The 17,976-nt window shown below is 36.8% G+C and overlaps 1 protein-coding gene across 5 annotated transcripts; it reads left to right on the top strand.

Annotated features, from left to right (window-relative positions):
* The first annotated feature begins 2,807 nt into the window (after positions 1 to 2,807).
* Positions 2,808 to 17,676, top strand: arfip2a (ADP-ribosylation factor interacting protein 2a). 5 transcript variants are annotated; one of them, XM_053506675.1, is made up of 11 exons: positions 2,808 to 2,991; positions 5,673 to 5,775; positions 6,229 to 6,252; positions 8,783 to 8,891; positions 9,020 to 9,082; positions 10,832 to 10,912; positions 11,077 to 11,192; positions 12,811 to 13,032; positions 13,345 to 13,502; positions 14,320 to 14,494; positions 15,738 to 17,676. In XM_053506675.1, exons 1-11 carry the CDS (start codon positions 2,966 to 2,968, stop codon positions 15,891 to 15,893), a joined length of 1,233 nt encoding a protein of 410 aa, XP_053362650.1. In that variant the 5' UTR covers positions 2,808 to 2,965; the 3' UTR covers positions 15,894 to 17,676. The 5 variants fall into 5 exon arrangements, with proteins under 5 accessions (XP_053362650.1, XP_053362651.1, XP_053362652.1 ...); XM_053506676.1 differs by lacking the exon at positions 6,229 to 6,252; XM_053506677.1 differs by lacking the exon at positions 9,020 to 9,082.
* The last annotated feature ends 300 nt before the right edge of the window (positions 17,677 to 17,976 follow it).

Below are 17,976 nucleotides of genomic sequence, written 5' to 3'. Positions count from 1 at the left end.
TTGGGGACATTAAAGGAGTTCCTGGGGAGCCAGCGTTTTAGACATGAAGCAGGCAGTCTGATCACGGCTATGGTATGAGCAGGGTATCCAAGCACTAGTGAAATGCTGGGATAAGTGCATTATATAGAGAAATAAATAGATAAAGAAATAAAGGGAGTCTTAACTCTCACAACTCTGTTCTGTTACTCTGCACAGTTAAAAGTCCCGGTTTGACTTGAATGCCACAAAAATCACTTTTTTATTGCTGCTTAAACAACTGGAGGAACATCTTGCCTTTGTTCAAATTAATATACCATTTTTGTAGATCCCTTAAAAATGTGTGTGTGTTGGGGGAGGGGTGCTGGAACTTAATTAAAATAAATGTTCACTGCATCCAGATTCTCCACTGTTGCTCCACCTTCATATGACCAAGATGTTTAAAGGTGTATGATGAGATCAGTAGTTGTAATTGCATACAAGGAAAAGGCCCCTAACTCATATAAAACATGTTTCTTGATTACTGATCACTTGAGGCTCGTTTGCAACTTGGTCCACAATATTTTATCCATATCTGGACATTTTACCCCAAACCCTGGTTGCCTGCCAAGACTTGATTCTAGAAGGGTTATTTGACCAGATAATGACCTCAGACTCTTAATAAACCCAACACTAAAAGCTCATTAAAAAAGTCTATTGTAATCACAGCTGGAGGTATAAATCCTCTTTATGTTCACACCAGCACCGCTTTGTTTTTTAGAAAGAAATGAATGAGCTCTTGTATTGCTGTCAGCTCATTTAATCATCTACTGTTACATCTCACCATTTAACTATAATTGTAAATGATGCAATACAAAGAGCTAATGCGTAGGAAAAATGCTCCTGGTCAACTCTTACATTTTAATTTACTAGAGTAATCCACGTCTCTGCCTGTCTGCTTGCTACCATTACCTGAAAATGGAGTGTGTGCATTCAACTCCCTTCCACTCTACATGCTGCTTTAATGTTTCGGTGCCCCTTACTTTTACCTGTCGTGTGCACTGTCTCTGTAGATGCGTCACAGTCTGATCTGGGGTTTCAGCAGCTATGTGCTCGGCCTGATGAACCAATTTCAGCAGGGAAATGGTGTCATACAATCTTCTAAAAACACTGATATGTGGAACCGCTACAGTAAATTGCCCCAGGTGTGTTTACATGGACTGGCATCCCTGCCCGATGTTTCTGGGTTAAGCTTCAATTCCATCAAGATCCTAACCAGGATAAAACTGTTAATGAAGATGAATTAAAACGGTTGCCTCCAGTCTGGGTTTTTTCCCAAGAATAAGGTAAGCATACGGTGGATTTAGTGCAGGGTGGGTCAGCGGTTAAGGCTCCGGGTTACTGATCAGAAGGTCGGGGGTTCAAACTCCAGCGCTGCCAAACGCCAGCAATATTTTGTGGCTTAACCTTAACCTGCTGGGGTGCTGCATCATGGCTGACCCTGTGCTCAAAACCACTAAACCTCAACCTTCCTAACAAGCTATGTAAAGAAAAGAATGGCTATGCTGACATGTGACAAATAGAGGGTAGTTCTGGTACATATTTTAAAATAAAGCAAATACACATTCCACAATTTTTTTGTACAGGACGGTCAGTCTTTCTTGTCTTTGCGTCAGTCAGTAGTCCCATGTCACAGGTTGTTGTTGTTGTTAGTCTTTCAGTTTGTTTGTTAGTTTGTTTCAGTCTGTTTGTTAGTTTGTTGGTCACCACGTCAGACCATCCAATGGCCTACCCACATTGCCCTGTAGTGCATGTATAAGCGTGTCCCTGTTGAAAAAAACAGCATAGACCAGCATACTGTAGCTGTTGACCAGCTTGACCAGCAAATGTGTTTTGTATACATGTGTGTGCTCTCTGATGGACTGGCACCCCAGTCTAAGTGGCGTAAGCCTCCCCGCAACCTTGTATACAGAATAAAGTAGTATAGAAAACAAGTTGTTGTTGGTCTTTCGGCTGCTCCCGACAAGGGGTCGCCACAGCGGAATACCCAGTCAGCACTACAACTTGGCACAGGAGATGCCCTTCCTGACACAACCCTCCCATTTTATCCAGGCTTGGCACTTGGCACTGTATCCAGTGGCTGGGTTTCGGGCATTGGCTGGGAATCGAACCCAGGCCTTCCGCATGGCAGGCGAAACACCTACCACTGAGCCACCAGTGCCCTCAGTATAGACACCAAGTACCATCTATTGAGCACACAACTTGCCACAGCTTTTACACAGAATGGCCTTCCTGATCTAATCCTCCCATTTTTATCCGGGCTTGGGACTGGCACTGCATCCAGTGGCGGGGGTTTGGGTATTGGGTGGGATTTGAACCCAGGTCTTCCACTTGGCAGGTGAGACGCCTACCACTGAGCCACCAATGCCCTATTGTCTCGTATCACAGGTGGTGACCTTGACATTAACGTATGCATTAATAGAAAAAAAAAAATCATGTATCATTGTATACTACTTTTACTTAGGTTGATAATAATTTTGGAAGTGACTGCATGTGGGATGGACATCTTGCTGACTCAAAACTAAATCCCCCCCAACAGTGAATAAAGTGCTGTGATGATTCCTGTGGTGATGGAGACACCATGTGGACAGTTCTGTGTGCGTTTTATTTTTTTTATATAAACATTGAATTTCATCCACATTTAGATAAATGATGTATAATTGTATCCAATCTAAGCAGGCAGATAGAGGATAAGACTGAAGGTTTGTCACGACATGAAACCCCTCACAGATCCTGACGAGAGCAGCAGCAGCAGCAGCGCCTCGCGTGACGTCACTTCCGCCTGGAGAACGCAAGCAGGATTTTGCATAAGGCAGGGAAGGAGATAGAGAGATTTAAAGGGGAAAAAAAGTAAAAGGGAAAATAATTCTGATCGACGCTTAAATAAAACCTACAGCATATCTGATTGTATGGGAGAAGCAACAAAGCGGGTCCGATCGGAGATAAATCGATGATAAAGCTGGAACCGGGATCCAGGTAAATCATGCCAGCTCATAACGTCTCATAGCTCAGCTTCATAACCATGCATGTGATGTAAATATTTATGATAAATATGTATGTACATGATGATGAATAGTACACGTTGGGTGACACATTGTAACATTTTGTAACCTTCCTATCGCGTGTGACCGTTAATGATAGCTTGGTGTAACATCTGGATACACATCTGCATGCGTTCTCTGTGCTCTACGCATGCGTCATATTATATAAATATATAAAATAATAATAATAATAATAATGATAATAATAATGTGTGATGCTGCCTGCGACGTGTCGTGGCCTTTTTTTTTTTATGTCGGAGGGGCGTAAAACCTCACTTCCGGTGTTCCTCCTTCCTAAACCTGTTACCATGGTAACCTAATAGGCACACAGGCCTCTGTGGTTTAAAGTAATTTATAAAGGAAAACAGTGAGATCTATTTGTAAATAAAGTATATAAAAACATAATATTATATAATATGTATTATAATATGATATAATATAATATAATGAAAATAAAATGTGCAATATAATAAATAAATAAATAAATAAATAAATAAATAAATAAATACAAATGTTGTTTCCTTGATTACATTCACTGAATGCAATACATTACATAAATATTCACCCCCCTTGAACTTTTCTATCACCTTCACAAATTGTCAATATTATTATTATTATTATATTTATTATTATTATTATTATTATTATTATTATTATTGTTGTTTTTAATATTACTTTTTACTTCCTTTAGAGCAGGGGTCTCCAAATCCAGTCCTGGAGGGCCAGTGTCCAACACAGTTTGGTGTTTTTTTTTCTCAAACACAGCTGATTTAACTAATCTGTTAATTACTAGGTTCAGTGGGTGTGTTTAGGTGTTGGTGAATTACAAACTGTGCTGGTCACTGGCCCCACAGGACTGGATTTGGAGACCCCTGCTCCAAAGGAAGCATTTAATGTTGTTTTTGAAAAAGAGTAGACTTCAAAGTTCACTTTAAAGGACAGGGAAGCTGAGAAGAAAGAGAGAGAGAGAGAGATCTATAGGTTCTGTAGATGCAACCTACGGGACTCTAACTTGATGCTGAGTGGTACTGAAAGAGAAATGTGTCGAGAAGAAAGTACCAGGTAAAGCAGATGGAGAGTCACAGAAGATGCAGAGGATGCCAAGATAATATCAGGGAGAGATGCATTAGGTGTTTTAAGGGAGGCTGATCTGGAAAAAATCGTCTTTAAGAGCCAGGGAAGATGAGAGCTACAGTTGACGGTAATGTAACCTACTGGATTCCAATCACCGTTAAACAACAAAGAAGCAGAAGAATCCTTTTATAATGATGAATGAATATATGCACTAATCCGCTTTTGGAAAATCATTACAAATATATACATTAACAGCCAAATAAGGCATTTATAAACAGACATTATTATTAACGGACAATAAGTCTACTTGTATTAACATTGTCAAGGGCCGTTCAAGTCAAGCTAGGATATTTAAGCCATTAGTAGAGTTCCAGGGAGACCAGCATTTCAGACATGAAGCAGGCAGTACCTAAGAAAACTCGCTTTGGCGTACCAAAGAAAACTTTCTACCTTGATGGTGTCCAAGCACTAGTGAAACACTGGGATAAGTGCATTAGTGCAGCAGGGGATTATATAGAGAAATAAAGTGAATTTTTACTCTTATAACTGTGTTCTGTTATTCTCACTCACTCATCGTCTATACCGCTTTATCCTCTATACAGGATAAATATGTCGTGGGGGGCCTGGAGACGTAGGGCATGAGGCGGGGTACATTGCAAGGCACACACACAGACGCACACACATGTTCATTTACACACTATGACCTTTTGGAACAACAATTAGCCTAATCTGCATGTCTTTGGACTGTGGGAGGAAACCTGCCAAGGGAAACCCCCCACCCCCCCAAACCGGGGGAACTGGAGGAAACCCACCAAGCATGGGGAGAACATGCAAACACCATGCACAAAGACCCAAGACGGGAATCAAAACTGGACCCTGGAGGTGCAAGGCGACATTGCCAACCACTATGGCATTGTGCCAGTTTATTCTGTCATTGTGCACAATCAAAGGTCCTGGTTTGATCTGACACAGGTGCACAGTACCTTTTTAAAAGATTATATTCTTGATAAATAGTTAGGCATGTGACATTTTTCAAAATGTCAGATTATGTCAAGATTAAATGTCAGATTTATATATATATATATATATATATATATATATATATATATATATATCCTTATATATATGTCCTTATATATATATATAAGCATATAATATAAGGACATTGAGAGCTTTAATTTTCTTAATCAGAAGGAAAAAAGATTTGAAACTGCATGATCAAACAGTGCAAGGCTAAAAAGAATGGTTTCAATGCAAAGCAAGGAGCAATGGGGCATAATAATGATGTTTTATCTTTATATTTTTTAATCTAAATATAAACAGTAATGCCTCACACTCCTTTTCACATTTGTGCGTATGAAATATATATTCTTTACACACCAAAATTCACTATAAAATTTTGGTAAACGGTAAAAAAAACAAGTAGTAATCTTTATTTTTCCCAGTAGAACAAATTAACAGATCAAAGCAAAGACTTGTTTATATTGTCACCTTATCAGCTTTAAACAATTCACTGACGTGTCCTGTGTGTCCTCTGTGAAGCTCCACCATGACGGACAGCATCATGAGCAAAGCTGCCACGATGGAAATCCCCATCAACAGCAACGGAGACACGAGGACGTCTGAAGATGACAGTCTTGAGCAGGTGAGAGATCACGCTGAAGCTAGAGCTGGGTGATGTGATACGGTATGATAATCCCAATACCATGATAACAAAATGGTATGTAAAAGGTTCGAATTCAACCTCAAGGAATCCGGTCTCGCTTAAATGTCATGTTATATGAGTCGAGATGTTTGTAAAACATCATCCAGCTTTATCTCAAACTCCAAAGTTATACTTCATCACTAACGATTACTCTAACCTGATACCGCTCTGTGACGTCTCTCTAATATAAACGTTTTTTATTGAGGCGTAACACAAAGACCTGACATGGAGTAAATGTCCTGTCCCTCTTTCTGTTTTCCTTTTAAAATCATATTGCTTCTGGTCACTTGTGTAACATACTGTACTGTATAGTTTGACATTTCATTCCTGACATCACGCTGACGTGCCGTGTTTTTGTCTTTATGTCTCGTTTTTTCTTTTTTATTTGTACAGATTCACTGGAGCTTAGAGAGGAAGGTAGGGAGTCTTTCATTGGCTGGGATAAAGGACAAAGTGGAAGTGTGTCCTTAGATTAGCGTCATGTGTCTCAGTGTGTCTGAGAGTTTAGATGTGGGTTTGTTTAAAATGTTTGAAATGGTTAAGCTCTAGCTGTATACGTGTGAAAGATGATTACTGTGTGAGGTTCATACTGTAGTGAGTTCCTACTGTAGCTTGGGTTTTGTTTTAACGCAGTGTGCGAGACCATTATTGGGAATTTCTGCCTTAGAGCAAAAAACTTCTTTATGTTTTATTTGGTGCTGCACAATTAATCATAGAAAAATTTAAATCATAATATGGACCCCTGCAATTATTTAATCACAAAAGTCTGCGATTATATGCACGGGTAATATGAGTACAGTCAGGGACTATATATATATATATTTTTTTTTTCTGTTATATACTTTTATACTTAGACTTTTTTATTATATACTTTTAAGACTATATACCTTTTTTTTTATAAAGACTATATACTTTATGTCTTTAGTTTTGTCAACAATTTAAGTATTTGTTATGTTTTTTAAATAACTGTCATAAATGTCAAATTTATTTTTAAAGCACATTTAATCCAACACAGTTGACCAAAGTTAATAGTTAAATATTACAATATAAATCCCAATCAAAATGTATATGTGTCTCTGTATGTGTGTTTTATTTTAATTAAATCATGCATTTTATTTATTTATTATTGAAAATAAGGTATGCTAATATGGTACTATATAAAATATATATAGGCCTACTGGACATTCATATAATATTTAGTGTACTCTATACTGTATATCTTTTTAAACACACACACATGTAGTTTATTAGTTTATCTTTATTTTCACTGTGTTGAATTTATGGATTTATAGAGTTCCAACTCAGAAAAAAAATTTATAATGAATGATGATAATGATGATGATTAATATTATTATTATAATATAATATAATATAATATAATATAATATAATATAATATAATATAATATAATATAATATAATATAATATAATATAATAATATGAGGGGATACAAAAGCAACAAATCTTTCCCTATTGGTTTATAAACAACATTTTCAGTATTTTTTTTTTAAATCTCTCTCTCTCTCTCTCTCTCTCTCTCTCTCTCTCTCTTTCTCTTTCTTTCTCTCCATTGAATAATTTTTTGGTGAAAAACATTTTTATGGTCTGTTGCTGTCTTTTCTTGTTTTTCTTGAGTTTCTGTATTGTATCACACTGATGGCATGTAAAAGTCTGATATTAATGTTTTTTGACATTAGTGTCATTTATACTGATCAAGGTCTTCTGTGAGAAAGTGATGCGGTTCTGAACATCCAGTTACACTAGTGGGCTCTAGGTGGTGCTAACAGCTTACAAAAGTGTGTGTGTGTGTGTGTGTGTGTGTGTGTGTGTGTGTGTGTGTGTGTGCATGTGTGCATGTGTGTGTGTGTGTGTGTGTGTGTGTGTGTGTGTGTAGATGTGTGTGTGTGTAGAATATATTTGGTTTACTGAAGACACTCCCATCCGTCTTCACCAAACTGTTGCTACAAAGTTAGTACGTACAATTGCTGCCTTGTTTTTGGTTCGTTAAAGTGTTTTTGAATTTGCTGTCATGATTTATTTTTTTCAAAGTTTTTTTCTATTTCCTATTTGCTGTCATGTTTTAAATTTGCTGTCATGTTTTTGAAATTGTCGCATTTTCATATTTGGTGTAATTTTTTTCCCCAAATTTGCTGTTATGGTTTACATTTTTTTATTTTAATTCCATTTCTTTGTGTGTTTGTTTGCCATTGTTTTTTTTTTTATGTTATTGTGTTTTTTTCCTGTTGTGTTTTCAAATTTGCTGTGTTTTGTTTATATATTTGATCTAAAAATGTATTTTCTTTAAACATAACATATTCAAATTTGAATTTAAAATTTCAATAGCCAAGATTTTTCCTTTGCTGTACCATTTTCATGTTCATCCAAAGTTTTAAACATCCCTCCAGTAAAAGGTTTGACTGGTAGTTTATATTTATTTCATACGTTTTAGAACAGTAATGGATCAAAAGGTAATTAAGTAACAACACAAACAGTCAATCATGATTTTAAGACATGAGGGTCAGCTGTTCTGGAACAGTAATGTGTCGAGTGCATTCGCAAAAGCCATCAAGCTCCATGATGAAACTGTCCATGAAGACCTTCCCAGTAAAAGCAAGACTAAAACTTATCTCTGCTGCAGAGGAGACGTTCATTTAAAGTCACTAGTCTCAGAAATCACCAATTAACAACCAGCACCTCCAATTAGAGCCGTTTACAGAGAATTAATAGCAGATACATCTCAATATCAACTGTCCATAAGAAATTATTGTGTATTTTGTGTGCCTTTAGCATTGTTTTACAGTGGAGTTAGAAGGTGTGTCCAAACTTATGACTGGAAATATATATTTTACAGTGCTGAAACTGTTTTAAACATTTTATGAGTCATAAAAAAAACAGTAGAAAGAAAAAAAAGTAAAGCAATTGTGCTGATAGTGTTCGTGATCTTCAGGACCTGCAGCAGGTGATGGTGTCTGGGCCGAACCTGAACGAGACGAGCATCGTGTCGGGGGGGTACGGAGGATCGGCCGAGGGCATCATCCCCACCGGCTCCATCAAAGGTACTGTACGAGTCCCTTACTGTAACTTAGGATATCTTCAGATGTCTTTTAGTTTCAATTTAAACGTCAAGTCTCTAGAGATTTTTTTTACTTTTTCCATATTTTTGTTGTTGTTGAAATGCTTTTAGGCCCAGCTATACTTTTCAACGAGGAATATTTTGAAAGGAGATGCGGAAACACCCCCAAGCCAGGTGTCTTTAAACACCTTGTATATGAACTTACTTTCAAATCTTTCCTTTTCCAGCTCTTTCTTTCCCTTTCTCCCAGCGACGTGCACGTGGCAGAAGATTTGTAACATTTTCAGTCATTTTTATTAACTTAACCTAGAAGGTTATTGCTTCTCGTCTACAGGCTTAGGACACAACCATCTGCATGCGATGTTATGATGGAAAGACTAACCGCAGTATATTTTATTTGGATATATTTGTATGTTTCTGAGAACGGTAAGGTCCAAACGTTTGGCACAATATTATACCTATATATATATCAAAATACCTCCTGATCTCCTGAAGCAGTGTAGCTCATCATGAACACTTCTCTAAGTTGCGGCAGGTGTCCAGAGGATCCTGATAATCCAGCTGGGAGGTGCTGTACTGTATTTCTCTTACATTGACCCAAAATTCTGGAATACTGTCTCAGAGAAAATAAAGAACACTATATTAATAACTTATTTAATATAATAATAATAATAATAATAATAATAATAATTCTCACAGATTTACTGTAAATTCAGTAATCATTCCCACTGTGCTTTATTATACATGCCTTAATTTAAGCTTCTTTACTTAAAATGGCATATCTTTTTAAAATGACTCAAATAATTTTATTTTTAAAAATGTAAATGTATTCTGATGCTGAATATATATATAAATATATATTTTTTTTATTTTTTTTATTATTAAATCATATAATTAAACAGTATAACACGAGAGGGATGCTGTTGTACTGAACATAAGCGATGCTGATTATGTTATACTGTGATGCTGCTTATATACAGCAGGTCCATAAACACCACTTATTATTTATTATATTTATTCTATATAAACACTTGTTTAAACCACGATTAGTGATTAGCACTGTCACCTTTCAGTTTCTCCTGTATTAGTTTCTCCCATATGTCCTGTCCAACATGTCCAAATTGAACGTAGTGTATAGGCGAATAGGTGTGTGCTTGTGCCCTGTGATGGATTGGCACCCTGTCTAGGACGTACTCCACCTTGTGCCCTGGTGTATTTACATTACTGCATTTGGCAGATGCTAAATACTTTGTCAAAGCTAAACACGAGTTATTTTTCTTTTCTTTTTTTTCAATCTCATTATACTTCTGAGCAGTTGATGGTTAAGGGCCTTGCTTGTGGCAACTTGGTGGTTATGGGGATTGAACCTGGAACCTCACGAACTGTAGTCCGATGCCTCAACCACTGACCCCTAATAAAAAAGAAAAGAAAGCCAGTAGTACACTCAGAAGACTTTAGCCACCTAGGACCTATGTCTGATTTTAAGATTTTGTGGTCGCAGACTTTTGGACCTTACTTTTGGTTTAATGCTTTGTGCAACAACACAGCACTGTCAAGAGAATTTGTTTCTTTTCAGTGAGCTGGACTTTGAGCCAGTTCTTGATTTTTTTTTTTTTCATTGATTTGCTGCACATTTACTGTTTCATCACCTCTCTGCTGTCTATCGGCATCGCCCTCTCTCTGCCCTTTCACCCCTGATTGTTCTCATCGACTCCTTGAACTCAACCTGTCGCTTGCTCGCTTGTTCATTCACACTGGTCATATCCATCACGCCATCGTCTTGCCATGTATTCTGTTCGGGTTCATTTTTCTAAACCTCATTGCCACTGATCTCACTGCATGTGTTGCATCTAATCCCTGATGAAATAAATGACTACAACATCTTCAATCTCTCAATTCTCCATTCGTGTGCACTCATTTCAGACCTTCGCTCCAAGCCTAGGGACTTTCCACCTATTCATTCAGCGGCTGGTCGGGTCTCACGCCAGCCTGATCATTACCCAGGTATCTCAGCAGTCCTCCTGTCATTCACGTCATTTCACATCTGTCAATCAATCATCAGCACTGTCTTAGTGAAAGTTAATTCTTTGGAATGTTTCCGTCAAATCAGATCAGGGGGTTAATGATCGCCTTTTTTATGCAGTACAATTTCTTCTCACTTCCTCTAGCTCCCAGCATGCACCACAGTAACAGCAATCCGAGCATGATGGCGGAGGAGGCCACACGGGGGATTGCAGTGGAGAAATTCGACAGTATGAAGAAATGGAGCATCAATACTTATAAGGTAGACGCCCTTATAAGGTCATTACTTCTCGTAGTTTATTAGTGTATCAGGCTGAGATAAGTATGAGATGGGAACACCACCTAACAAAAATCTTTTTTTTGTTTTTCAATATTGACAAGACTTTGTTTCTGCAAATAGCATGTTGTGTAAGGGTTCCATTGAACAACGGTGGTGTTAAAACTAGGACTACTGACATGATTTGAAACCTGAAGAAATCAAAGAAATAAATGCTTTTAAATTTTAAATTTAAATTTAAACATTTGCAGAAGAGAAAAAAAAGAGAGATGTTTTGGGGAAAAAATCACGAGTATAAAATTGGTGCATCTGTATATCTTTGTACTGTACGGTAATTAAAACTAGCAATGTGTAAGAGCGATTAACTGATTTATTAACACATCAGATTTTTAAATATATTTCTATTTCGATGTTGGTTTTGCTGAAAAATGTATTGGTTTTTGTTTCTGTAAAAGCTAACAGTGAATAACAAGCCTTTTACAATGGTCTTAAAGTGCACCTATTATAAAAAAAAATTGTAATTTGTTTATACAATAATTTAATTGTCTTTTGAAATTTTTCATTTTATTACATTTTTTATTTCATGCATATAATACAGAAAATATGTGTGTCAAAGTAGCTACGTTTAAAGTTTATGCAACATGAAAGTAATCAATCTTGCTTCCCTAAAAAATTCAAGTTGCTAACTTTAGCTGTTTTGGAGAGATGATTTTATATTTGCCCCCAAAAATGGCCGTTTTTCTTCAAACAATAATAATTAAAAATGCAAAATATTTTTTATATTTCTTTATGAATATTGATCGAAATTGGTGTAAGCTTCTAGAAGTATAAAAACTGTAAAAAGTATAAAAACTGCAAAAATTGTTGCTAAAATAGTCTTTTGGTAAAATCTTAAAAAGCAAAAAAAATAAAAAATTGTAGTGTCTGTAACCATGTCAATTTCATGTTGTAATATCTTAACAATTTTGCTTTTTAGAATAATACACATTTTTTCAGGTTTATGTCTGTTCATGTGAAATTTATATTGTTTCATCTGAATAACAATTAAGATCATTGAAAGATTTTAATTTAAAAACGTTAGACACTACATAAAAGGGAATGAAATTGTATTTAGCAAACGTGTTTCTTTTTATCTGATGAAAATATAAACGTCTATGTATATAATTAAAAAAAAACAAGCATGGATTAGAAGATAAGAAGCATTAAGTATTAAGAAAATTTTATTTATGAAAATTCACTTTGCCACCTAGACAAGAAACTTTTTTAGCATTAATACCATGTTTTTACTTTTTATATCTTTCCTGTGGCCATTGGCCTGAGTTTAATCAAGGCGGTTAGATTGTCGCCCCAAAGTGTGACCTTATACCTGTATAAGAAGAGCCCCCTCTGCTTGTTTCTGAGCTCTGCTGTTCTTTAAGGGGCGTGGCCCAGCAGTAGCTCATTTACATATACACTGAAATAGCACATTTGAAGGAGGAGTAAAACAGGGTGAGTTTAAAGTACGGAGGGCGGGAAATGTACGAGTGATGCAAATAATATGTAAATGACTCTGTGCATAGTAAGGCTGCTGCACGATCCACTTTCGAATCCCTCTCTCCTCCAGTGCACGAAGCAGATGTTCTCGGAGAGGTTTGGTCGCGGCTCGCGGACCGTGGACCTGGAGCTGGAGGCTCAGATCGACGTGCTGCGTGAAACCAAGCAGAAATACGAGCACATCCTGAGACTGGCGCAGGCGCTCACTACGCACTTCTACGACGTAGTGCAGACGCAGCAGGCGCTGGGAGACACGTTCTCCGATCTGAGCCAGAAATCTCCAGAACTGCAGGTAACCGTAACACAGTGCTGATATCATCATGGAGAGACTGTTCTGGATTGTACTGATGAAAATGAGCGAGAAAGCTTTTTCAAATATGTTATAAACACCATGAAGATTTATACATATTTTAAATGATTGGTTAAGTCGTGCATAAATACAGATCCAATTTTTTTGGATGATTCACTTAAATGTGGAATCATGTTAGCGTTTTTAAAAAAATGTGCCGGTAAATCTCTGGTTATTCAGTTATATAGGGTTTTACTGAATAAGCTGGAGAGAAACGCAGGTGTGTAGTATTAAACACATTGCAACGTTCCCCAGGACGAGTTCGGCTACAATGCAGAGACACAAAAGCTGTTGTGTAAAAACGGAGAGACGCTATTGGGCGCAATCAACTTCTTCGTGTCGAGCATCAACACGCTGGTGAACAAAACCATGGAGGACACGCTCATGACCATCAAGATGTACGAGAACGCAAGGTGAAGCGAAATTCTCTGGAAGACAAAACACAATGAGCTTGTTTTTAAGTTCATGAAAAGTTCACGGATATTTGTTTTTAACCTTGTGTATATGGATGGAATTCATTGTTACTAAAATGTGATTATTTTTATTATCTTTATTATTTATCCTATTGTTATTATTGCGATCATTTTGATAAAGTAATAATAAATTATTACAAAAGTATCATTTATTATACTATAATATCACATACACATATTCTGTAGAGCAGAATTTGTTTACATAAATATATGCTTGCCATCCAAGGTTTAACTGATAGATATACAGTAATACATTTTTAGGGAAGCGTTCTTGTAATCCAAAGCAATCGTATATCAAGGTAAATTTTCCCATAAGAAATAATGGATTACCTACAATCCTGCAGCGCGTGAGAAAGAGGAATCATTGGCTCAGTTGTGATTATGTGACATTCAGCAGACAAAGCACATGCGTACTACTCGTATTTCAAGACTTTGCTCGTTTATTAGGTTACCAAAGTTTAAATACTTGGCCTATTGGAGAACTACTGTATTGCTCAACAGTACATTTAAAAGAATACAAGAAAGTCTGACTCTGGAAGCAAACTATGAAGAAACATTTTGTTGTTGTTGGGGGGGTTGGCTCAGGACTTTTGCGCAGTCCTGTATGTAATTTTTATTACAAGAAATCTTTGTGATCCTAGAGTTTTGATTCAGAAAAAGAATTAAAATCCAGTTTATATATAGACTGGTTTAAATTGAATGCAGATCCTGTGCTAATGAAAATACTTAAAGCATTTTGTATTGGTGTGTGTGTTAGGTTGGAGTATGATGCCTATAGAACAGACCTGGAGGAGCTGAGTGCTGGCCCGCGTGATGCGGCTGCGGTGGTGCGTATCGAATTCGCCCAGCAGGAGTACCAGATCCACAGAGACAAGTACGAGAGGCTACGGAGTGACGTCACCATCAAACTGAAATTCCTGGAAGAGAATAAGGTACATTTGCTTTGAGCAAGGCTATAAAGTTAGGAAGGACATTTATGCAGGGTGTTTAAAAAGTCAACTTTCATAAAATTGTGTAATTGAATAAATTAATTCTGTTAGATCTTATGTTGTCATATTGGGTCTGTTATAAGAAAAGAATTATTAAACTCTGACCTTATATATCATATAAATAAAAGTGCCTATGGATCCAGACCTTTTGGACCAGCCATATGAGGAACCTCTGGATTAAACCAGCCCTGTTTTTTTCTTCTGCTTCTTTTTCTTCTTCTTGTACTATTTGTATCCAAAAGATGGTACATTAGTAAAAGTTCTTAATAGTTTGCTTTAAAAAAAAAAAAACAATCCAAAAAAATACATGGCTGAACATAAGGTATAAAAAAACACCTAGGGGTTGTGCTGTTATAGGAAAAAAAAATAACAATACAAACCATAGTTAGTGTCTCCTACCCAAACGCCCAGCAACATGTTCCAAAGTTTTACATTCTCTTAAAACAAAGCAATTTAGCAACAGTTCCAATGTTGTACTGTAATTTATTTATTAAAATATGTGTTGTAGCTAAAGTTTATCCATTTATATTTACATTTAATGTTAACATCTGTTTAACCAGTGCAATGGCATTGTATCCAAATCCAGTATACCTCAATATGGAGTCCCCCTTTTACAGCTATAACAGCTTCTAATCTTTTGTCCACATGATTTTGGAGTGATTGATGTCCATTCATTCTGTAGAGCATTTATGAGGTCAGACACTGATGTTGGACGAGAAGGCCTGGCTCACAATCTCCAGCCCAGTTCATCCCAAAGGTGCTCGATGGGGTTGAGGTCAGGGCTCTGTGTTAGGGCCAGTCAAGTTTTTCCACACCGAACTCTTCAAGCCATGTTTTTATAGTCCTTGCTTTGTGTACTGGGGCACAGTCATGTTGGAATAGAAAAGGGTCTTCCCCAAACTGTTGTCACAATGTTGGATGCATAGCATTGTGCAAGATGTCTTGGCATGCTGAAGCATTAAAATTGCCCTTCACTAAGGGGATAAAATGCCTGATTGAAACACCTGAATTTAATAATTAACAAGTTTGGCCAAATCATTTTAATCTATATAGTGAATATAATATTAGTAGCTAAAAAATAGATGGATAGATTGTTTATAAATAATAATAATAATAAAAACAGTGAGATATTTATTATTTGCAGTAGCCATGTTGTTGTTTTTTTCCCCCACCCTGTGCGCTGCAGGTAAAGGTGATGCACAAGCAGCTCCTCCTCTTCCACAATGCCATCTCGGCCTACTTCGCTGGCAACCAGCAGCAGCTTGAACAGACTCTCAGGCAATTCAACGTCAAGTTGAAGCGTCCCGGTTCGGACAGACCGTCGTGGCTGGAGGAGCAGTAACGAACCGGAAGACAGTTAATCTCAGCCGCTAGAGACTCAGACAGGCTGGAGGATGGAGTGGTGTATGGATTGTGTTGGCAGATGTCATGGGTTTGAATTGAAGAAAGGATTCAATGTTATCATGGTGTAAAAGATGTAGTTTATATTTAAAGGCAGGTTTTATCTTGAGGAATGAGAAAGGAGAGATGCCTCCCATGCCTTTTGTCTTTGTATTGAATTTATTTTGTCATGCAAAGTAAAGTGGAACATAATCGCATTTTTGTCTATATACATACTGTATGACAGACCTTAATTTTATTGTAGAGTGGGCCGTATTCCGAGTTGTATCCTTAGTAATGAGGATTTAATACTGATATTGGTAAAAGCCCACATGAATGATATTAGTTCAAGCGGGAAACAGTATTAAGTCTGGCTCCACTGCCTGAAATTATGCAATATGAATAATACATCAGACTAAAATTGATGTTTTGGGCTGTAATTATGAAAAAAAAGGAAAGGTTACCCAAGGTCAATTTTTAAAATAGTTAAATAAATATAACACTATTAATCAATTTAGCATATTATCTATTTGAAGTCATTTAACTGTCAGAACAGGATATAATGTATATTATAAAAAAATATATATATATATATAAATACCTGGATGTGCCGGATCAAGTGCAATTTTATAGATTTCTTAACAATGATGGTAAAAATTAAACCAACATTTTCAGTAATGTGGTTTTTGCATCTATGAGGGATGTTCAAGTGAAATCAAAACTTTTGCTGGCGCAAAATACAAGGTTATGGAGTTAAATCTAGCTTTATTTCTCTATATAGTCCCCTGCAAAACTAATGCACTCATCTCACCTGAGGGTTTCTCTAGTGCTTAAATAACTTCAACCACGATCGGACTGCCTGCTTCACGTCTGACACGCTGGCCTCCCAGAAACAACATGTGGAAATGGCTTGGAGCGAGGTCAAGACTGTAGAAGGGATGTGAGTTCCTGTAATCTGCAAGTGGTGATGGTGATGATTACAGTATGTCTACAGTTCCCACAGACAGATGCATCTCTTCTGCACTGGACTCAGAGCCACCTCGGCTGGGATCGTCATTCACAGACATACAGCCTTCGTTAAAACGTTTTGCACCATTTAAATGTTTTACTGCGGCTTAGAGTCTCATCACCAGACTGTGATTGAAATCGTCTGCAAATGCCATCACAAGTCCCACTTTCACTTGAATGCCCCTTGTAGGTTTATTTAGCATCATCATATTAGTCTTAGATGTTTATTTTTTAGATTTTAAAGACACTTTTTCAAAAATGTTATTAGTCATCAAATTAGCCTTTTTTTTTTTTTTTTATTTATCATAGTTTATTGTCACTTGCTTTAATGTTGCCAAGTGCTTGCATTTAAAAGCAGTCTTCTAGGCCCATATAGCCAAGAACAGTCTAGAAACCTTGGAAGTGTGAATTACACACACGTGATCTTGAAAAATCTAAATGGAAAGCCCAGAAAATCTACTTAAGTGCCTGCATGGTCACATTCTGCACACATGTAGATCGCCCTTCATAAACATTAATGTAACCGTTAGACTTTTAGACTCACCAACTCTGTATACGGCCCAGTGACGGAAAGCGTGTGTATGTGCACAGGAGTTTTCTCTGGTACGGTGCTTCAGATTTGAGGCATGCCATGGATAACTGTTTACAGTACATGTTCTCAAAGGTTTATTCATGTATATTCTTGTGTAAATTACAGTGTAAAGTCCCACATATCAAATTAAACACAGTTTAAAAAAAGCCGGCCTCATGCCACACGCATCCTGATTTATTTATTGTTTGCATTATTTCATTCTTATGGGTTAAGAGTTAAGTTTGCAAAAGTTTGCATCCCCCTTGGCATTATATGTGAAGTGTGAGTGTATCCTTTATCGGGACATTTGTCCTAAACAAAGAGCAAAAGTCAACTAACAATGACACACATTATAATTTAATTATCTTATTTTTGTTTTAACATAGATACTCTTTCTCTCTAATGTGTAAATGTTTTTTTTTTAACTCATTCTAGATTCTGATTGTCCCTGATTAACTCTTTCATC

The sequence above is a fragment of the Clarias gariepinus genome, chromosome 11, assembly GCF_024256425.1.
Source record: "Clarias gariepinus isolate MV-2021 ecotype Netherlands chromosome 11, CGAR_prim_01v2, whole genome shotgun sequence".
Classification (NCBI taxonomy): Eukaryota; Metazoa; Chordata; class Actinopteri; order Siluriformes; family Clariidae; genus Clarias; species Clarias gariepinus.
The sequence above is the reverse complement of the archived record's forward strand: the minus strand, read 5'-3'. Positions and strand labels throughout refer to the sequence as shown.

Coding starts and splice junctions, on each gene's coding strand:
- arfip2a (XM_053506675.1), top strand. CDS start 2,966: ATGATAAAGCTGGAACCGGGATCCAG. Junction 2,992..5,672: donor AAGCTGGAACCGGGATCCAG/GTAAATCATGCC, acceptor TCCTCTGTGAAG/CTCCACCATGACGGACAGCA. Junction 9,083..10,831: donor CGGAAACACCCCCAAGCCAG/GTGTCTTTAAAC, acceptor CACTCATTTCAG/ACCTTCGCTCCAAGCCTAGG.